Source organism: Hylobates moloch, unplaced genomic scaffold (assembly GCF_009828535.3).
Source record: "Hylobates moloch isolate HMO894 unplaced genomic scaffold, HMol_V3 SCAFFOLD_6, whole genome shotgun sequence".
Classification (NCBI taxonomy): Eukaryota; Metazoa; Chordata; class Mammalia; order Primates; family Hylobatidae; genus Hylobates; species Hylobates moloch.
In genome coordinates, this window is record NW_026652281.1 from 92319202 (window position 1) to 92342650 (window position 23449).

The 23449-nt window shown below is 40.2% G+C and overlaps 1 protein-coding gene across 3 annotated transcripts in view; it reads left to right on the forward strand.

Annotated features, from left to right (window-relative positions):
- Positions 1–23449, forward strand: part of NUP93 (nucleoporin 93) — a 118444-nt gene that overhangs the window by 23663 nt on the left and 71332 nt on the right. For all 3 annotated transcript variants that reach the window (XM_032157399.2, XM_058441016.1, XM_058441017.1), the window contains one exon: positions 3144–3261. In XM_032157399.2, coding sequence (XP_032013290.1) covers positions 3144–3261 — 118 coding nt within the window. The remainder of the gene's footprint in view (positions 1–3143; positions 3262–23449) is intronic.

Here is a 23449-nt window from a genome sequence, read left to right on the forward strand (position 1 = left end):
GTGTGATTGCATTTATGAGCAATGTCCAGAATAGGAAAATTTATAGAGACAGAAAGTAGATTAGTAGTTGCCAGGGTATGGGGGAGGTTTGGGGGGAAATGGGGAATCACCACCTATTGGTCAGGGGTTGCTTTTTGGGGTGATGAAAATATTCTAAAATTGATTATAGTGATGGTTGTACAATTTTATGAATACATAAAAATCACTGAATTGTAGGCCAGGCTGGTCGCTCACGCCTGTAATCCCAGCACTTTGGGAGGCTAAGGTGGGTGGATCACTTGAGCCTGGAGTTCAAGCCCAGCTTGGCCAACATGGAGAAACCCTGTCTCTAGTAAAAATACAAAAATTAGTTGAGTGTGTTGGTGTGCACCTGTAGTCCCAGCTACTTGAGAGGCTGAGGTACAAGAATTGCTTGAACCTGGGAGCTGGAGGTTGCAGAGAGCTGAGGTTGCACCACTGCACTCCATCCTGGGCAACAGAGCGAGACTCTGTCTCAAAATAAATAAGTAAATAAATAACCAAATTGTATACTTTAAATGATAAATTATAAAGCTGGGCGCAGTGGCAAGCATCCTTAGTTCCTGCTACTTGGGAGGCCAAGACAGGAGGATCTCTTGAGCCCAAGAGTTTGAGTCCAATATTAATCACAACTAATCACAGTCATTGGGAGGAGAGTTTGGACTAGGTTACTCCTGAAGATAGGTGATTCTAATGTGCAGCCAGGGTTGAGACCCACTCTTTTTTTTTTTTTTAATTTTAAAAAATTTTACTTTAAGTTCCAGGATCCATGTGCAGAATACCCAGGTTTGTTACATAGATATACATGTGCCGTGGTGGTTTGCCACACTTATCAACCCATCATCTAGGTTTTAAGGCCTGCAAGCATTAGGTATTTGTCCTAATGCTCTCTCTCTCCTTGCCCCCCACCCCGACAGGCTCCGACGTGTATTGTTCCCCTCCCTGTGTCCATGTGTTCTCAGTGTTCAACTCTCACTTATGAGTGAGAACATGCAGTGTTTGGTTTTGTGTTCCTGTGTTAGTTTGCTGAGAATGATGGGTTCCAGCTTCATCCAGCTCCCTGCAAAGGACATGAACTCATTCTTTTTGATGGCTGCATAGTCTTCCGTGGTGTATATGTGCCACATTTTCTTTAACCAGTCTATCATTGATGGGCATTTGGGTTGGTTCCAAGTCTTTGCTGTTGTAAATAGTGCTGCAGTAAACATACATGTGCATGTGTCTTTATAGTAGATGATTTATAATCCTTTGGGTATATACTCAGTAATGGGATTGCTGGGTCAGTGGTATTTCTGTTTCTAGATCCCTGAGGAATTGCTACACTGTCTTCCACAATGGTTGAATTAATTTACACTCCCACCAACAATGTAAAAGCATTCCTATTTCTCCACAGCCTTGCCAACATCTATTGTTTCCTGACTTTTTAATAATCGCCATTCTGATTGGCATGAGATGGTATCTCATTGTGGTTTTGATTTGCATTCCTCTAATAATCAGTGATACTGAGCTTTTTTTCATATGTTTGTTGGCTGCATAAATGTCTTCTTTTGAGAAGAGAGACCCACTCTTTTAGAGAGTTAACTATTTAGGATTATTAGAGGAGAGAGGCAAGATATGGCAACCTGGAGGGAAAGCCCCGGGGATGGCATCATAGTTGACCTGGAAGAGACAAAAATCTATAGGAAGGAACCTCTGGGTAAATGTAATCTGTTGCTGTAGTATTTATTGTATTAGAACTACATATTCGAAATCCTTTCTCTTCTCCAATAAGTCTGTTAGTTCGGGATTGAAACTTTTAGGTGTTATACCTGTAGGTGTTAGGGTTACATGTGCTGCCAAATTCTCTGACTATTAAGTTACTCAAAGTGAACACAAATGTTATCAGTGAGAGTTTTCGGTACTAATTTATAACTAAAAACAGTCTACAAATTAATGGGCTGGATGTGGTGGTTCACGCCTGTAATCCCAGCACTTTTGGAGGCTGAGGCAGAAGGATCGCTTGGTCAGGAGTTTGAGACCAGCCTGGGCAACAGAGCAAGACCCTGTCTGAAAATAAAATAAAATAGAAGAATGGAATGGAGTGGAGTGGAGTGGAGAGTGGAGAGTGGAGAGTGGTGGAATAGAAATTGAGTTCCCCTAAGTTTCTTTTTTCCAGAGAGTGTTCTAGATATTAGTGCAACCTTTTCTTTAAAAAACAACCCTTGTTATGTTGCCCCAGGTGAGTAGAAATAAAGATGGCTATATTATTCCCATTTCTCTTCGAAAGCATTTACTGATCAGATAACAGCCTCCTATATTATTAGACTGGGCGGCAGAGAGGGAACCTGCAGATGTGCTGAACATGGCGTTTGGCTTTTGAAGGGAAGCCGTGGAGAACTGGCCTTGAATTCTGGTTTGATTGCCCCTGGGCAAATCATTGATCACCTTGAACCTTTAGTTTCCTTAGCTCATGAATGACGTTTATACTAGGTTACTCCTGAAACTTCTACAATGTTGTAGTTCACTATATCCATCTACAGAGGCTGTAAGTGTAGGATGGTGGTTAAGAGTTGTGCTATACAACCCGGGAGGCTGAGGCAGGAGAATCACATGAACCTGGGAGGTGGAGGTTGCAGTGAGCCGAGATCATGCCACTGCAATCCAGTCTGGACGACAGAGTGAGACTCGGTCTCAGAAAAAAAAGAAAAGCGTTGTGCCACAGAACTAGATGACCTGCCTCTGCCACTTCCTGACTCTGTGACTTTGGGCAAGCTGGCTAACCTCTTTGTACCTTAGTTCTCTCATCCATAAAATGGGGATGAATGATAGCATGTACCTCATGGGTTTCTTTACTATGACATGTTTGGAACAGTCTAGTCTGTGGTAGTAGTATCGTTTTATTCTAGACAAGGCTCTCAAATTCAGGCATGATTAGAACTTGAATCTGTTACTACAAAGTACAGTGTTATGGCTCTTATTCCAGGTGATCTCTATGGAAAGATATAAAACAACTATGTAAAAGTGTCTGGAGAGTATATAGGAAGTTTTGAATTAAAAATACTCTCCAGTATTTGATGAAGCATATTAGATGTCCTAATCCTACTTTTCCCCTTACTTATATCCCCCTATTCTATATCCTCACATAGGTCAGTTCTCCTCGGGTCTCGGGGACTTGACATATCTCACATCTCCCAGCGACTGGAGAGTCTGAGTGCAGCCACCACCTTTGAGCCTCTTGAGCCTGTGAAGGACACTGACATTCAGGTAAGGGCTGCCAAGTGCAGGTGGAACCCAGAGCATATAACCCAGGCTGAAGACCGTGGCCCTTTATTAACCAGCAGATTGAGGAATTTCAGTTTTCTTTGTTAATTTTCTTCTTCCTCAGATATTAAGAGAACAGTAAATTCAGCTTTGGAGGTATAGTGGAAAACATTGGGTTATTTTCAGAGCTCTCTGTGTGGCTGAATTTAAGAAAGCAATTCCAACCTGCACTTTTTAGATTATTATAATTAGGAGAACAGATTTCTCTTCCTTCCTTGGGCTTAATCCAAGGCTCAGAGACATTAGTCGCAAGTTTCTTTCACTTTCTTTGCTAGATCTCAAATAATTTTACTATTCGTCTTCCACATTTCTTTTTTACATCTTACTTGTATTGGTTGGCAAAGAGCTGGGGACAACTTAGAGTACTATTTACTGAAACCTACTCAATGATTTCCAAGAAGTGTTTGGCTGCATTAGTGGCACCAGGAAATAGTCTAATAGAGCACTCCAGTCTCATTTAACCAAATATGCCACAAGCAATTGATAGCTGTTTTAATCTAATCAGAAACTGACATAAAATTGTTAAGGAAAAAACTCACGGTCTGTTTAGTTTTTGAGGAATTGGAACACTGCATTTGCATTAGAGTGAAGGGACAGTGGGGCACCATTTTATTTTTTTATCATTGATTTACCTGAAAATGAAAGGATGCCTCCTGCAGAGGCAAATTCTAGTAGAAATGGGCAATATTATTTGGGCTCAATTTGAATTAATACTCTCTACCCCAGTAACCTTCCTAAGAACCATTTTAGTCCATCTAATGGCCACATTTCTGCTGCATTTATTTGAATTCAGAAACCTAAAACTACTTTGAGTTGAGAGTTGAAGAACTATAGATATTTTTCCTATTGCTGCTATGTTCCCAAAGTATGAAAATCCAGTTTTTCCAGTTTTATATGCTAAATTATTTTTGCCTGTCAACTTATAGTTGCCTTCTCATTTCTGTGTAATCTTAAAATGGCATGTATACTTTTTAAACTTTTTTTTAAAGTTTTAGCCCCCCTCCCCCGTACAACTGCTTGAGGCTCTCTGTTAACAAATACATATAACAGGGATGAATAATCACCATATATTTTGGGAGCATCCCTAATAATGTGGAAAGAAATGGCACCTGCTGAAAGGGTTTTTGTTTGTTTTTAATGTTGAAAATACCAGAGAAATTGTTTGTTTGAAAAACAAAGTGTTTTTTACATTTTCTTTGATATTCTTGGAGTAGGTATTTGGAATACTCAACAGCATTTTGTGATGCACTTCATGCATTTCCAGTGATGTGAAACTCCATTTTTTTACCTTAAGGTATTGACAGGTTTGTAAAGGTATTGAGTCATAATGATCATTTCATCTAACCTTCTACTTAATGGAAGAATACCCTCCTTCAACACTGCCATTAGATGGTTTTCTAACAATATATGCTTAGTTACATCAAAGAGAATTTCTTAATTTGGAATGAGCACATCAGAGCTTTGGTCCTGTACCACTGGGAAGTCTCTGAACTTTGAGATTAAGGATGCTTCCATTTCAAAAGTTCACCTCTTGGCCAGGCACAGTAGCTCATGCCTCTAATCCCAGCATGGTAGGAGGCTGAGGTGGGAGGATTGCTTGAGCCTAGGAGTTCGAGACCAGCCTGGGCGACATAGTGATACCCCCTGTATTCGGCCATCCTTACATTACTATAAAGACGTACCTGAGACTGGGTAATATATAAAGAAAGAGGTTCAATTGGCTCATGGTTCCGCAGGCTGTACAAGAAGCATAAAACCAGCATCTGCTTCTGGGGAGGCCTCAGGGAGCTTTTACTCATGGCAAAAGGCAAAGTGGGAGCTTGCACGTCACATGGTGAAAGCAGGAGCTAGAAAGAGTTGCGGGCAGGGGCGGGTGCCACTTTCAAACACCAGATCTCATAAGAACTCACTGTCATGAGGACAGCACCAAGAGGATGGTATTAAACCATTCATGAGAAATCTGCTCCCATGATCCAGTCACCTCCCACCAGGCCCCACCCCCAACATTGGGGATTACAGTTCAACATGAGATTTGGCAGGGACATGTATTCAAACTACGTCACTCTGTCTCTACAAAGATAAAAAATTATCGGGGCATGGTGGCGCACACCTGTAGTTCCAGCTACAGGGGGAGGCTGAGGCGGGAACATCACTTGAGTCCAGGAGGTTGAGGTTGAGGCTGCAGTGAGTCCCTCCTGTGTGCACCACTGTACTCAAGTCTGGGTGACAGAGCAAGACCCTGTCTCAAAAAACAAAACAAAACAAAAAAAAAACTCACCTCTTCGTTGTGCTGTTCCAGAATAGCTTCAAAAATGCAAAATGGTCAGTCCAAGATAACTTGATTAATTAGGAATTGATCATCTAGACCTGAAGTAAAAGTTTAAGGCTTACTAGTTTTGAAATAAGTTCTCTGTTGACTTCATCTTCTTGCCAGCAAAGGCTTAAAGGAGAAAATTTAGCTTTGGCCTGATCTGGGGGAACTCCGTTTTATCAATAGGGATTGGAGGTTTTAAGTTGTATTGTGTGGCTCAGTTGACCTGTGCTTAAACTTCCTATACACATGTCCTTCCCTGACTTCTTATTTAGTAACCAAGTATAAGAGCCAAGACAGCTTGCACTCCTGGCATGCAGTGATCCTCCTCTTAATTCTTCTCATAATGTGTTAGTTATCCAAGAAGAGTAAACTTGGACATTTTCAGTGATTTGTCTTTAGAAAAGCCAGATATACTATTTGATGGACTTTTTTTCATTTATTTTAATTGCTTAAATGAGATATAATTCACATACCATAAATCTGATGGACTTTTGTAATTGAACTTTTGTTTTTCAATCAATGCATTTTTTTTTGAGGTGAGAATGCACCCTAATTCCATGTGCTATCAGTCAGAGGGAAATTATTATGTCAATTTATAAGCCACTTAAAGTACTGTTCATAAAAAGGAAATGCTGATGCATTCTTTGACAAATACTGTCCAGGACTTTGTACTATCCATTGTTAGCATTACTTATAAGCCTAAGGGCATTTTGCCATGTATTCATTGTCCTTTTCTATTTGGTAAACATTGATTATATTTCCTTCTGCTTCTAATGGAGCTTGAAATTAATACCGGTTTTTGTTGTTACCATTTCGTTGTTTGTCATAATCAATAATGTTTGTGTGCATTGTGAATGCATTTTAAAAAAATTGCTATGACCAGCAAAGGTAGTATATTAAAGAAACGCCACTTAAATATATGTAGGGATGATACTAGTAGAATTTTTTTGAATGTTTATTGATTTTATTTTTTGGAAATGGTCATAAAGAAGGCCTACATTTGTATAATAGAGGTGAAGAGTGATAACAGGACATGCTACTAAAACAGCTCTACTGGATCTGTTCTAAATGACTTTGTGGTACTTGGGAGTATGCGTCCTTTCACAGAGATCCACTTGCTCACTTCTGTCTTTGGAGAAAAAAATATTGAGGGCATATTGCACATCTTTACTGTGATCTGAACAGACCTAATGTATCATGGATACATGTATTATAAAATAATAAAGTGCAAATTTACATAGTTCAGTTATATTCTGGGTTTTTTCACTAGATTGCATGTATATTTCAAGAAGTCTGTGCAGAAATAGCCTGAGTTGGCCATGAAAATGGGAGCTGCAGTTTCCCAGCATTAGTCTATAATATTTTTAAGTGGCATTAGACTTTCAAAATAACTAAGAGTAGAATTGGAATGTTTCTAACACAAAGAAATGATAAACACTTGAGGCAAAGGGTATCCTGATTGCCGATTTGATTATTACACATTGTATGCTTGTATCAAAGTATCACATGTACAACTTGAATAAATATGATGTATCCCTAATAATTAAAAATATTTTTAATGGCATTAGACCGTTGCAGAGCAATAATAAATAATTGCCGAACTTACTATATTGAATTCCTAGGGATGCTGTAACAAAGTACTGCAAATTTGGTAGCCTAAAACAACAGAAGTTTATTCTGTCACAGTTCTGGAATCCTGAACTTTGAAATCAAGGTATTGGCAGCACCACACTCTCCATAGGCTCTAGGGGAGACTCCTTCCTCTTCTGGCTTCTGATTGGCTCCTGACATTCCTTGGCTTATGGCAGCATAACTTCATCTCTTCCTCCATCTTCACAGGTTCTTCCTTGTATGTGTCAGGTCTATCTTTCATGTCATATAAGGACACCAGTCATTGGATTTAGGACCCACCCTAAATCCAGGATAATCTCTTCTTGAGATCCTTAATTACATTTGCAAAGGCCCTATTTCCAAGTAAGGTCACATTTACAAGGACCAGAGGTTGGGACTTGGACATATCTTTTTGTGGGACACATACTTCAACCCACTGTACTTATAGTGCCAGAAATTTTAAAACTGTTACTGTAAAGAATGAAACATCTTCAAATCTAACTCTATTTCATATCTATGGGCAGTATTGGGATAAGATATCCATTGCTAGTCGTTCAGTACTGCAGATCCCAACTAAGTTTCTCATGTCATCCTCCTCATTCTCCTTTGAGCCTTTGGGAAATGAGGGTGACTACTTTTATCTGATTTCAGAATTTAATAGTAGTTACTCTTTCTAAACATGTTAACAGTCTGTAATGTGTTTGAGAGATTTATCTAGAAACATTTTTCAACTAGAAACTCTCTGCTTCTTAAAGTGTTAAATAATGTAGTTTTTAAGGTAAGTATAGATAGGATTAAATTTTGGCATTTTTCGAAGGTAGAAGGAACTGCTTGTGTGTGTGTGTGTGTGTGTGTGTGTGTGTGTGTGTGTGTGTATGTGTATATATATATATATAAATGCCCAACCCATTCTTTTTTCTTTTATAACTTATATCTTTGCCCACTGCCTTCACTTGTCCTGGAACATCCAAGCCCTAATTTCAGTCTAAGACCCTAAGGCTTTCCTTAGATGTCACCTCTTCGTAGTCTTAATAGACCTGTCTTCCCCACAGCCTCCAAATATAGTATATTGGCTTCCCTGCTTAGGAAAAGACAAAACTTTCTGAATGTTCCCTTACAAAGTAAATAGAAATCTAGATTATGTTGTTGGAATTGACTTAGCCGCCACTTCTAATCATAGTTAAGTGAAAATTCAGCCCCTTCTACCCAAAAGAAAAAAAAAAAAGACTCTGTTCTGAAGGTCTTCATAATCTGTCTAAATCTCCCGGTGGAAATCTGTCCTATATGAGTAAAGAGGAAAAGAAGTGGTAAACAGGATAAAATAACCATAAAAAAATTAGAGTTAGGGAAGCTGAACTATCATATGTAAGACTAAAGGTGTGATAATAATTGACTGTTAAAAACTTGTTTTGCTTGCCACACTGTATCTATAACATATTCATTGTTTTCTTCCTTTTCCTGTACTTGGAAATGTAGAATATGCTCAAACCACTTTTAGTTTGTCTTTTAAATAGTAAGAAGAAACTAAATGGTTTTGGTAAGTATAAAAATGAATCAGTGGCCGGATGCGGTGGCCCACACCTGTAATCCCAGCACTTTGGGAGGCCGAGGCAGGCAGATCACTTGAGGTTAGAAGCTCAAGATCAGCCTGGTCAACATGGTGAAACCCATCTCTACTAAAAATACAAAAATTATCCGGACATGTTGGTGCACGCCTGTAATTCCAGCTACTCAGGAGGTTAAGACAGAAGAATCACTTGAACCCGAGAGGTGGAGGTTGTAGTGAGCTGAGATGGCACCACAGCACTCCAGCCTGGCGGACAGAGAGAGACTCTGTCTCAAAAAATAAATAAAATTAAAAAATGAATCAATAGTGTTGTAACCCCTTATCACCTGAATTATTTTTATAGTCTGTCTTTTAGTTTTCTATCTTCTGCTCCTTAAATGCAGCTATATATAACAGCAAAGAGGAAAAGTAGTTGCTCACTAATTGGGTGTTTGTAGTACTGGCAAGTTGTTGGTTGGGAACAGGTTGCAGAAATCCTGTGGCAGTTTGTTGGAAAGAGGGTCAGATTTACCTAGAATGATTAGTATGTGAATAGCTCTTCAAGAATTACTGGCAAAATATTAATATTGAAGAAAAAGTGCAGTAAAATTTCCTTAGCTTGAATCAGTTAAGGGAAAGTACAGTCTGAATGGGTAAACAGTATCTTAATTCTAAGACTGAAAGAAATACAGTTGTCATTTTGATCTGTTTCTGAAACTGAAACTGCTAAGCATGTTTACCAAGGAAAAGTATTATTACCAGACCTGCTTTAGCAAATCTAAGGAAGAGATGAAGTTCTTAAAAGAGTTGCATCTGTTTGCGTACTGATAATTTGTGTAACGATTCTGGGAAATGGTTTAAGTAGGCAGAACATCCCTATCTTACATCTTGTTTCTGTTCTTAATATGCCTGAGTGGGCTCTTCTGCACAAAATGGTGATCTAGCCCAAATTGGATGATTTTGAACTGATGGACTGTGGACCCTGAGGGAATAAGACTTTGCTGTCTAAATATTTTCACATAATATAAAAATATAAGAGACTATTCCGTGGAATCTAATGGTGTGAAGGCTTTTAGTTTAGCATTTGCATTTATTGATCTCCTTTGTTATATTCCTCTTGTCCCTAAGAGAACAAACAGGATGTTCATGATACCCTTTGAGTTTTTAGAGGGATATAATGGATATTTGAATCTTGCTCTTTCTCAGCTTATGACAGCTGCCCATCGTAGACTTAAAACAACCTATAGTTAATGCTCCTGGGCTCAGTAGGAGTGATGAATCTGATTATCACCAGATCCAAAGTCTGTTAGTTGAAGAGAAATCCTTTCCTGGAACACTGGGTACATTTTAGGCCAAGATTTGGGTGTAGTGACTGAATTGCATGTAGAAAAGACATTACATCTTACTGTGCCCTGTTCTGGTTGAGGGACAATAAGTGGTGCCAAGCTTTGTCCCCTATGTGAACACGGTGGTGTCTACATCACACCTACTTAATAAACATATTTCGGTTCCTTATCATTAAACCCTGACCCAGTATAAATCTTAGAGCTGGTAAAAACCAGTAAACCTGTAAAAAAAAAAAAATAGTGTCTTCACAGAGGCAGGCTAATGTGCCATCCTGTTTTGTGTTTATAATTAGGTAGCCTAATGCTGATCACAGTGGTAAGAAATTGAAATGATTTAATTTTTCTGCCTGTCCGTGATAAGGGAAAAGGTAGGCATTGTGGTCTGGTGGCAAAGTATGCAATTACATTAAAGTATTCTGTGAATGGAACTAAAAATGGTAACTTTGGAATAAAAATGGGTCTGGGGAAAATGTGAAAAACTGCTTTTATGTGAGCCAGGGATATAAGATTTCAGCCTTTTTATTTATCCATTCACACTTACTCCTCAATGCAAGTCTTTCAGAACAAGCAAGTAAATGGATGCTGAATGCATTCGGAACGAGCAGGAAATGACAGGCTTTTTTGTCTTCTAGGAGGTTTCTTATATCCTGTAGTGAGCAAGAGAATATCAATTACCAACTTAAAGAAGAAAGAAGTTGGAATGGTTCTCTAAGAGTATTTTGGAACAAGCCCCGTGGCTAAAATATTTAACATTTTAATAGAAGACTTCAGATATTGGCCAGGCTCTGGTGCCTTTGAACTGGAGTTGAGTCGTCCCCTCCCTCCTTCACCAGCTGTCTCTTCACCTACCGATACCACTGATGCCCCAGCACTTTGGAGATGAGAAACATAGATTGACATCTTCAGTCTGGCATATATAAATTGCTCGGTTGCAGGAACCAGAAATGGGCGTGTCTTTTTATCTGCTGAACTATTTGATACTGGAGTAGTTATGATTTAAATTGTGGTTAAAGCCTTGTCAGATATTGAATGTTTTACTGTAGACCAGTCTGTTGTTCTCAGATGGCAGCCCTTTACCCAGTGTGCCACTTTGATCTGCTTGCCACAGCACCTTGTGATCTCTTATTTCTGTTTTTGGAATGTTCGATCCAAAGCTGTGCAGGCCTGCAGCCTGATGTGGCAGTTGGCAAACTGAGGCTTCTCGGTTACAAAACTTTGGGGCCCAGGTTAGTAGTGTCTCACTAAAAATCCATGATCTGCGATGGAACCGAGAGAGGGGATTACATAGAGGCGAGACCCTTGGCTTTACTTCTTTTCATTTGTTTGTTTGGTAGGGACCAGGAAAAGAAGCTGGGAGGTAAGATGGGCAACATCCCCTACTGACAAGACCTAGACTTAGAATTTTCTTGTGCTGCAGTGCTCTAAGAACCAGTGTGTATCGCTTCCTTTTAAAGCATCTTTCCATTTCACAGATGCCCAGCTTCCATCTTGCACTTCAGATATGGAGAGGCTGAATGCGTTCCCCAAGCCCAGGTTGCTGACGGCCATGCTGGGGCTAAGGCCCTTGATTCTGACAGCTGCTGGTCTGCAGCGATCACAAGATCAGCAGTGGTGCACGCACCACTTTAATTATCCTGGAGGACAGAAGGGCCAGTCCTTGCCTCTCACTGTGGAGTGGCTGTGAGGCTGAGATGCCATCAGCAAAATCCTGCCTGTGCTTTCCAGAAAGCTGCAGCACTTGAAGCACTGCAGCAGAATCTGCTGAGCAGGGCTGGGCGTGACACAGCTGCCAAGAAATTATTCAGAAAGAACCCTTGTCTTATAAGACATATTTGCAATGAAGACTAGACTATTTGTTTAATTTATAAAACAAAAGGGAGGGAGGGTTAGGTCAGCAGAATGTAAGTGGGAGTGTGGATTTACTTGCTGATTTTTAAAAATTACTGACTAATTTGGTTTATTTCTTTGAATGGGATGAACAAAAGGATATGGGGGAGAGTTTCCTCCACTCCTCCCTTTTCTTTTAAAAAAATAGTCTATTTTAAAATGCTATTGCCATCTTAGGGACAGGTAGAAACAGCCATGGAAGGTTATATGATATGCTTGATTTGCTCAAGGTACCAAAATAAACTAATGTGATATTCCCTGGGAGTTTTCTCTCTTCTTCTTGTAGGTTCTCTCACTTTCACAGTGCACATCAATCTTTCTCAACAGGAGGACCGGTCTCTAAATGAGCAGGGCCTGGCGGACCCTTGAAAGTTTGTGGGCATTTACAGGATCATTTAATTCTGTAATGAGGCCCTAAACTGCCCCAGATGTCTTAGCATTGAATGAATATAGTGGTGGATGTTGTTCATTCAAAAGGTGCTTTTACTGAATCAGTGCTTCTCAAACCAGTTTTTTTCTTCATTTTGTCTCAGACTGAGAGATACTTTTATAAAATATAACGAAAATGAATTACTAGGAAAAAAAGACATGCAAAATACAAGCCCTTTTTAAAATTGGATTTGATAGCTATAAAATTACTCAGTTTGCTGTAAAAATCTCTAAATCCTTATTGTCAGTTTTTGCACTTATCTGCTGCAGACTGGGAGCAAACCGTTTGCGGACCGGTGCTCCTTTAACCATATTTTGAGTACCACAAGTTTAAATAGTTGTGTTTTTCTCTCCTTCCTTCTTCCTTCCCTGTTTCTCACCATTGCAGTGAAACGTAGTACCAGAGACACATTAAATTCTTGTCTTTTGGCCGGGTGCAGTGGCTCATGCCTATAATCCCAGCACTTCGGGAGGCTGAGGTGGGTAGATCACCTGAGGTCGGGAGTTTGAGACCAGCATGACCAACATGGAGAAACCCCATCTCTACTAAAAATACAAAATTAGCTGGGCGCGGTGGTGTATGCCTGTAATCCTAGCTACTCAGGAGGCTGAGGCAGGAGAATTGCTTGAATCCGGGAGGCGGAGGTTGTGGTGAGCCAAGATTGCGCCATTGCACTCCAGCCTGGGTGACAAAAGCAAAACTCTGTCTCAAAAAAAAAAAAAAATTTTTTTTTTGGCTAAGTGTGATTGCTCACGCCTGTAATCCCAGCATTTTGGAGGCCAAGGCGGGCGGATCACGAGTTCAGGAGATTTAGACCATCCTGGCTAACATGGTGAAACCCTGTCTCTACTAAAAAATACAAAAAATTAGCCTGGCGTGGTGGCAGGTGCCTGTAGTCCCAGCTACTTGGGAGGCTGAGGCAGGAGAATGGTGTGAACCCGGGAGGTAGAGCTTGCGGTGAGCCGAGATCGCCCCACTGCACTCCAGTCTGGGGGACAGAGCAATACTCTGTCTCAAAAAAAAAAAAAAAAAAAAGTGACTTTTGTCTTACCCCAGCTAACATCAGGGAGGCAAAGCCAAGGTTTATTGAGCATTTATTACGTTCAGACGTGTGCTAAGCACTTCCTAGGCTTGCTCATTTAATCTTACCAGCAACCCTCTGAGGTGGATACTTATTCTTAACCCCACGTCACAGATGAGGAAGCTAAGGCTTACGGAGGCTAGATATGCCAGACCAGAGCTCCAGCCTGTTGATTTGAGTCTGATACTGTGCTCTTAGCTGCCTAGGATTTCAGTTGCATTTGCAGACTAAGACTGTTTTAGTGAAGGAGGGAAGTTTTTCAGGATGTATTAGAAGGAGGAAAGTTAGTGAAAGTATAAAATAGAAGTATAATTGATCATTCATTTAGAGCAAAATAAAGAGTAGAAAGCCCACAGTGCCGAAGAAAAGTGTACCATCTTTTGAATGGATGTGGTAGGCATAGCTCTTATTTACACAAGCTTAGTAGTAAAATAACGTTGATTAAGGGAGAAGCTGGAGCATACTTTCTCAACCCTGATGTGAACTCTTGCGGAGTGTTGGGAGATGGTGGTTGAGGGGCATTTAGTTTTGCAGAAAGACCAAACCTGCTTCATCCGTTTATCTTCAGGTGCTTGCTTTTTTTGCCATAGTTTTCTGCTTGCTGAGCTGTCAGTTTAATTTACTGTCTAAAGCTCAGCCTATTATTTTTCAGGTTTGCTGCCCTACAGGTACACTGTAAAGGATTTCCGTGAAATCCTGGAGCAGCTTTTAGTTTCAAAATGCCAAAGCTTTGTGCTTGTGAAAATAGGTTGTATTCAGCTTCTTGCTTGATCATCTTTGTTTTGTTTTGCTTCTGAAGCTGAACTTGAGTTAGAAGTATGATGCTAGAAGCAATTTAAAGGGCACATCAAATTTTTACTGTAATACTGAACTATTGATTGTTGACTTATTTGTAGGTTTAATGTAAACCCATTTCCTTACTTAGCGTCTGACTGGCCATTAAGCCCTGGCAGTGTGCCAGAATGTTGAAATCTTATATTGCATAATATGATTTGTCTGTCTAAGGGTACTATGTGTATTTGGTTTTAAAGACACAAAGCCCTCAACTTTGTGTGTATATTCCAGAATACAAGACAGATTTCTCTACAGCAAAATTATTCACGTTTAAGAGTCTAAAAGTGAGGAATTGACATTCAGCTGAACATTAACACCTCATGTCTTGCAAACTGGTACTCTTTGAGCTATCTGGCTTTTATAAACAAACAAAAACTAATGTAACAGAATCAGGAAGAGAAGACTAAGCAGGGAAGGGAGAAGGGGTGTCAGTGAGTATGCAAGAGTAGGTGACAATTAGGTTTGCCTGGTTCCACTCTGCTGGCATGGAGTTGAAATTAGAATCTAGCTGAAGGGCTGGTGCAGTATCCTGTTTATGGAGAGAGCTGGCCAGGGGCTCAGGAGTGGTTGGAGAAGTCATCATTGGTCACAAAAAACTTTCACCATCTTCTTTCACAGCCTGGGCATCTTTTGACTGGAATAAAGGGTGTGTTTTCACCCCTTGAGTTAAGGCTGAGGGAGATGACAAAAACATTAAATCTGTGACTTTGAGAGTAAATGAGAACCGAATGGCTTTAAGGGGGGAAAATTGACTTCCCCCACCCCCACCAATCATAAAAATAAGATGGGCTTACTTCAGAAAATTTGGAAAATGGCTCCATAGTCACTTTCTTGACTGTTGTACTCCCCCTTGAAGTTGTTAGGACAGGTACCATTTAGGGAGTGTTGAACTTTTTAAACCAGGTACTTGAAACGGTAGAACATCTTCTGTTTGAAATGACAAGGAAAATTGATAATAGAGAAGTGAGAGACTGGTACATGAAGTGTGTGTTAGAAATAGACTGTAAAAGTGGCCCTCATAGGCCGGGCGTGGTAGCTCACACCTGTAATCCCAGCACTTTGGGAGGCTGAGGCGGGTGGATCACGAGGTGAGGAGATCGAGACCATCCTAGCTAACATGGTGAAACCCCGTCTCTACTGAAAAATTAAAAAAAAAATAAACAAAAAAACACATGAACCTCATAGCTCAAAATTGGTCAATTCCTATAAATTGACACACAGTCTTTTCCTTTATTCTGTAATGGAAAAGCTTCTTTATGTGCAAAATGGGATCAGAGATATGCTGATTTCATGAACAACCCTTAAATCATTTCATTATCCCCTCAAACTATTTGGAAGGCTGGTTATTGAGAAGTTCTGTGACTTTGTCCTAATTTGGAAGATTTAGGGGGAAGTAATAGGCCTGGAACTTTGTATGAAGTTTGAGGGACACATCATAATAATCTTTTCATTTGTATAATACTTTTCGGTGGGCTTTGTCATTCTCTTGTTCCACACTGCAGTGTATGAGATGGATTGATTGAGTGTTGGCATCATCTTTATTTAAAAGGGGAAGTAATTGAGATTAAGATAGATTAGTTACTGTAAAAGGTGGAACTTGAACCCAAATAATTTTTTATACCTTGTCCTGTAGTCTTACTTCTCTTATGCCTTGCTGAGGAAGGCATCAAGTGATGGATTGGTTGGGTAAATGCCATATTATTCTTTTCAGCAAAGACACTAAGCCAGTTCTTTCACCACTGGTCGAATTTCTTAATGTTTTGTCCCTGCCTTTCCTCTGACCATTTCTTACCTGTTTTCTGTGGAATGACGTTTCCATTTATTCCCTCCAGCACAAAAGACTTGCTGATTAAATTAGGGATGGAAATGCTACTTAGAAGAGTAATTTGGCGTGATTGGCTTCTGTGGACTATACACTGAGTGGTGATAAACCTAATTTTTTCCATCTGAGATATACTTTGGAACAAAAAGTGATACTGATGTTTGTTGATACTGCTGACATAGTTTACTGCTGTTTTCCTTTATGTGAAGTAGTGCTGGGTTTATGCTGTCTGAGTAGATCATTGCTGCCAAGCAAATGAAAAGTAGCAAACTGAAACAAATGCCATATTTGGAACTTTAGGTGGACTGGAAGGAATGTCAGGGGTTTTAGATCAGATTGAAGGAAAGATTTCTTTGTTTTGTTTCTGTTTTTGCCATTATTTTGCTTTCTGTTTTATGCTGGATACCACCTTCTCTGTTCCCTTCCTTTTCATTTTCTTTTCATTTTTTGGTCTTTTCTCCTTTCTTCCTTTCACTTTTGCTTTCCTTCTGTCCTTTGCATCCCTCTCTCTGCCACCTGTCCCCTTGTCTCAGCCTTTTTAGACTGGCTGTCAGCAGGAGCTGCCATTGCTAATGGGAGTGTACCAGATGCCTCAGCGGTATTGAGGGCAGAAAAAGGGTAGAGAACATGATTGGGTAGAATTTTTTCTCATTTTTCTGATCAAGTGTTAGCTGTGAAAACATGGCTGTTAGAATGGCTCCCACAGCTTGGCAGTATGCACCCACCAAAGCTATCTTCCTGTGGAATGAACACAGTCAGAGAGTGAGATTGGACTCCGGATTCTTTATACCTTGTCCTGTAGTCTTACTTTTCTTATGCCTTGCTGAGGAAGGCATCAAGTGATGGATTCATTGGGTAAATGCCATATTATTCTTTTCTGCAAAGACACTAAGCTAGTTCTTTCACCACTGGCCGAATTTCTTAATGTTTTATCCCTGTCTTTCCTCTGACCATTTCTTAACCTGTTTTCTATGGAATGACATTTCCCCATCAGGGGCCCGGAAGCTCTGTAGGAGCCTAGCTTTGCTGCCCATCAGAGGTGGGCGTCTTCCTTGTTTCTCCACTGCCCTACATACTCTCATTACTTGTGTTTTCTGCATTTGCAAACCCCAAATAAGTGGAATTTAGTTTTATTTGTCTAGCCAGTTTGCTCATGTTCTGCTCTTGTAATATGTACCTGAAGTGCATTTCCTTACTTTGGCCGTTGCCTGAAGCCTCTGCTAATTTTCTACCTTTGTTTTTTAGTGTCTGACTCAGCTTGGTATTGAGGGCCTGTAAGAGTTTTCTGTTATAGTACTGTGATAGTGCGAAATATGTATTTGGTCTTGGACTCTGTTTCCTCCAGCCTGCTAGGAAGAGAGAGGATCTGAAGGTTAAGTTGATCACCAGTGGCCAGTGGTTTTATCAGGCATGCCTACATAAGGAAGCCTCCGTAAAAACCCAAAAGGGAGTCTTCTGTGTTGATTGTCATTGTGTTGTGAGAGCAGAGTAGACACAGTTTGAATTGGTTTTTCCTCACAAGTACTTAGTAAGCCAAGGTTTGAGGTGAGAGTTGCAACTTATTGATTATTAGGTGATTGATTATACATTAAAGCCAAATCTAAGTAGGGGGAGAATGGGGAAGAAACTGACCAAGGAAAAGAAGACGTTTGGTTGCGTTTCGTGTTTTGGAAATGAAGTTGTAAATTAATCTACCTCCCAACCTCATATATGCTTTTCACTATTTGTTAACTATTCATTCTACTTTCTTTTTTGAGGATGGGGCAGTGTTATGGGATGGGGTTTATTTTAGAGCAACAAACGCATTGCAGAGCCTTTCAGGCATCTAGGCTTTTCCTTGGGGGTTAGGAAGGGGAAGGAGCCACTGATCTCATCTCTGTCTTTGTGTTAACTTTCTAGCTCAGGTTGTGTTTAATTTCCTCCTCCATTCCTCTCCTGCCCTGAACACCTTTGGCAACCAGAAAAAAGCCTTTTGGTCAGTGATTCTAGAGTGTGGCGCTCAGACCAGCAGCATCAGCATCACCTGGGAACTTTTAAGAAATGTGATTCTCAGGCTCCCCGCAGACCTATTGAATCCAAATCTCTGAGGGTGCAACCCAGAGTCTGTGTTTTAACAAGTACTCCAGCTTGAGATCTACTGAATTAAGTGATAACAGAAGTCTACTGTAGGTAAACCTACTTTTCTAGGTGTCTTTGCCAACTTTTAAACTCAGTCCACCTGTGGACTAATACTGAATTTTCACTAAACAAACTGTAAACAAAGCAGCCTGCAAAGCAGTGTATTTATCTTTTAAGTTGAGTCCATAAAGAATTTATAACCACCTTTGTTTTTATCTTTGCTTCATCAAGGACATAGTGTTCAATATAATATATGTTTAAAACATATATATTTAAAAACTTATGACTTATAACTTGTCAGTTATAATTGTTTTCATCATAGAGGTATTGAATCTGATATTAAGGCTGTAGCTCAAAATATACTACCTAAAAAGTAGTCAGAGCCCAGAGGAGAATAAAGAAGAGAGGGAGACATGGGAAAGGGAAGTGGGAGGATTAATAATCCCATCTTAGTTAATCATCATTATCCTCTCTGATTGCTGTGAGCGGATGTGCTGTTGCTTCTGCAAATGTTAATAATTCATGGATGGACTATGCCAAAAGGAGGCCTTAAATCTGGTCTCTCAGCAGATTAAATACACCGTCTGCCATCAGTAGGAGCCAGGAGAGATGAAAGATGGACTTGTTTTTATTCATTAACCTGATTTCTCTGCCTTTCTCCCAGCTCCTCTCATTCTCATTTTGTTCACTTTTCATTTGCTTCTCTCTGTATGCCCCCCACCCCCACCATTAAATGTGTGCTAGGGATCTTGGGTCTACTGCTAATGACATTAGATTTTACTTTTCCTTAGCTGCTAGTAACAACAGATGCCATGAGAGAAAGCAGAGAAGCAGAATAAGTATTTCTTTGGAAATGTCTAAATCAGTCTGCATATTTGAAAAATGTATTAAAATGTGCTGCCTGTGTTTTAGAAATCATTTGAAATGGCTTCTCTTGGCTTTGAAGAGAATCCTATTGTATAGATAGTTGAAAATACATGCAGTGCTCTTACTTTATCCTGGTGTGGTGGTATTTTCTCATTTCACAGATGAAGAAACTGAGGCATGAGGTGAATGATTTGGTTGCCTAGAACCCAGTTGTTCTGACTCTAGCTTCAGTATGCTTTCCACTGGACTTGATCACTGCTTGATTTTAGAAATCATATTTGGGTAGTCCTATCAGTTACCAGATTAGGGTTTTTTTTTTTTTTTTTTTTGAGACAAGAGTCTCGCTCTGTTGCCCAGGCTGGAGTGCAGTGGTGCAATCTCTGCTCATTGCAACCTCCACCTCCCAGGGTCAAGTGATCCTCCCACCTCAGCCTCCCGAGTAGCTGGGACTACAGGCGCATGCCACCATGCCTGGCTAATTTTTTGTATTTTTGCCAGAGACGGGGTTTCACCATGTTGCCCAGGTTGGTCTCAAACTCCTGAGCTCAAGCGATCCACCTACCTTGGGCTCCTAAAGTACAGAGATCGCAGATGTGAGCCACCGTGCCCAGCCCGAATTAAGTTCTAATAATGTGTAGGTAGCTTCATAGGAACACTTCACCAGATTAAATGCTAAATGATAGTTTGCCAAGAAACACTACAGTTGGAAAAGGCTGATGACCATCTGGAGTTATGTAGACATTTCTAGAACTTCTGAATAATAATACTCAGCAATTTATAGGTTAATCAGTCATGTCAAGCACTTATTCTGCACATGATGCTGTGTTAAGCACTTTAAGTAGATATAATATAGTCCCCATTCTTACTACAGGTTCAGTGTTGTAGGTTTTCCTGAGGGAAACTGGCTACTTAAAATGCTCCAGTGTCTTCTTCAGTCTTTTTTTTTTTTTTTTGAGACGGAGTCTTGCTCTGTCGCCCAGGCTGGAGTGCAGTGGCGCAATCTCGGCTCACTGCAAGCTCCGCCTCCCGGGTTCACGCCATTCTCCTGCCTCAGCCTCCCGAGTAGCTGGGATTACAGGCACCTGCCACCACGCCCGGCTAATTTTTTGTATTTTTAGGAGAGACGGGGTTTCACTGTGTTAGTCAGGATGGTCTCGATCTCCTGACCTCGTGATCCACCCGCCTCTGCCTCCCAAAGTGCTGGGATTACAGGCGTGAGCCACCACACCCGGCCTGCCAGTATCTTCTTAAAGGTGTGAGATGGCAAAGTAGTAGAACTGGAAACGTTTTGGTCTCCTCAGTAGTTTGCTGGAGGACTTAGTGTTAAGAAGCATGTTAATAAAACTGGACCATTGTTTTTAAAACCATTTGCGCATCCCTGCTGGAAGGCTGATGGAGGGAACAGTGTGGGGAAAGCGGATTTTAAAATCAGCCTGTTTTTCCAAAAAAAATTTTAGAATTGCAGATCCTTGTGCCCCTATTTTGAGATGAGGAGGGCACAGGTACAGCGATGAAAACCCAACCCAGTATTTTTTAGGGCCCCATAGACAAGGCCACCCCTCCCTTGCCATGTTTGTCTATCCTGACCTGAAGTAGGGGTGAAGAAAGGCAGGGGCCCCCTCACCTCTCACACCCTTCATGTAGGACCAGTATCCCACAGGTCATCATCGTAGTTGCTGTTTCAAATTCATTTTACTGTCATTTCTCATCATTTTTAGTCTGGTTATTTTATAGTTTTTTTTTTTTTTCTTAAAGTTTATATCCTTGAATATACTTTTATTTGTTGGTGCCAGATTTTTTTTTATTGCTTTGAGGAATGCTATTTTCAATTTTATAATAGGAATTGATGAAAAATAGAATTTTGCCTTTAAGTTTTCTTCATAGAAAACTTTGAGAAAGCTACATTTTATTTATGTCAGTGAGTAAAATTATAACCCAATAATGAAAGAAATACAGTTCTTTTTCCCCTTGTTTAAATCGTTGAGGGCTGGATAATTTTAATAATCCTTTTCTTTCTGTTGAGGAGTCTTTTGTATTTTTCTTACCAGTATCTGGCCATATCACTGTTTTCCAGATAGTAGCACAAATAATAAATATGTGCATAAACTATATAAAAATTAAGGTTTTAGTGTCTTTAACATAATAGTAAAATTATGATGGACTCTGCTTTTAATAGGCAAATCCAAATATGAATATCTAGATTTGTAAAAGAAACCTTGGGACAATGTTCAGCTTTAGTATTCCTTCAAATAACAGCTTCCCTGCTGAATTTAAAATAGAATTTGTTTAAAAGAATTCTATTTACAATCAACCTGGCAAGAAATACATCTGTTGTGAAAAGTACATTGGTAACAAGAATTAACAAGCTAGAAGCCGTTCTTGTGCAACCACCACCATCCCCCATGTAATGACTTAAAATTCCATGAAATCTGGGGCTCTAGCAGGCACTCATGCAGTTTTTCTCAGTACGTGTCCCATAGTGCTGTGCCAAGAGCTCTCTCTGTAAGGAAACAAGAAAGCCAGGTCTTAGGCCCAAAGCCAGGAGCTGGGCCAGAACCTGAGTTTGAGTCTCTCTGTGCCTGAAATTTTGTGGCTGTGAATCCAATGAACATATATCTTATTATTTCATTTATTTTTTACTGTGGTAGAACTTCTTCACATATTCTACAAGTTCTTGCTGAAAGTCTCATTTGTTCTCTCTCTCTAAATACCAAGGCTTAGTAGATGCTGAGAGAGAGAGTGAGCGCGCGCGCGTGTGTGTGTGTGTGTGTGTGTGTGTGTGTTTGTATGACAGAAACAGAGACAGACTGATAAGAAAAGAGCCTTTCCCACTTTGATTTTTAGAAATCTGGGAGGCTACTTAAAACTGTAATGAATTGCCCTGGAGAAATATTGAGGACTATACTTCCTCTTCCCATTAGTAATTGCTTTTATTGGGGAACTACTTCTTGAAAACACATTTAAAATGGAAATCTTCTGAAATTTCTTTCACCGAGGTGCATTTCTTATCTGGCCCACTTATAAACCCTGCTCTCACCCTTTTGGTTTATAGTCATATCAAAGGCAGAACCACCACTCTGGGGCAGCAGGAACTTATTAGCTGGGAAAGCTTACTTTTCCCTGTTGTTTCTTGACCTCTGGGCAGTCTAGTTTGTGTATCAGCAAGAGAGAATGAACTGTAATTTGTTTTAGTGCTAAATAAGGCTGTGCAGAAATCTTCTCTTTTTTTATTGACTGCCTAAATCTGGTGTTCCTCACCTAAAATAATATTCAGGATGAAATGTCTGCAATAAATTAGCAGATTGCTTTTTCATTCTCAGCTGATTAGTAAGGACAGATGAGCTGTGAATGCCATACCACTGACTTTGGGTCAGGCCATCTCATTTTCCCCGAACTTCCGTGGCTCTAGTTGCGTATAATGAGGAAGCCAACTTTGGGAATTGAATACTGTTGGTAATGATGCTTAGTCACAAAGAAGAGCTTAGTGCCTCGGCACAGTGGCCAAGAACTGCCTTAGTATCTTACCACCTAAGGCTGGAATTATCTCAGGGAGCTGAAAAGATTTGAAAGAACAAGCAAAAGTAATATTTAGCTCCCTTTTAAGTATAACTGCCTGCATCTACCTGGGCAGGGCCTAGTAGACACTAATAAAAATTAAGAAGTGGTTTTGTTCAGTGCCCATTAAGGACAGCACTATGGAGATAATTCGAATAAATACAAATTCTGGATGCTGCCCTCTGGAAGTTTGTCTTCTGCCTGGAGAGCCAACACCGACATTCCTGCAAGATCAAACTGTCCAAGCTGTGAAAAGTGACAGACAGACTGAATGAGAGCGACACAGGATTCTAAATGCCATGGGAATTCAGAGGCGTGGAAGCAGTTAATAACAAGTGAATTCTGGAGTAGTTGGGAAAGACTCCCTGGAACAGATGGGCCTTGAAAAATGAAATGGGTTTAGCTTGCAGGAAGTGAAAGAAGAATAATAACCTGACCAAAGTCAGGGAGGTAAGAAATGGAAGTTATGTGCTAAGAAGTAAAATCCGTCAGGGAAGGGCAGTCAAACATGGAAGGAGTGACTGCCAGGCAGTGGAGTGTAGGCGGTAGGTGTTGAAAGTTTCGGAGCAGGTAAATGTTGAGAAGAAAGGAGGGAGGGCATGGCAGTGCTTATGGAAGTTGGTTTGGCCAGTGGAAGGATAGCTGCTAGGTGACATTCAGAGGCAATTGTAGTAATACAGCTTTGAGGTGACAACAGCCAGGACCAATGTGGTAGCTGAA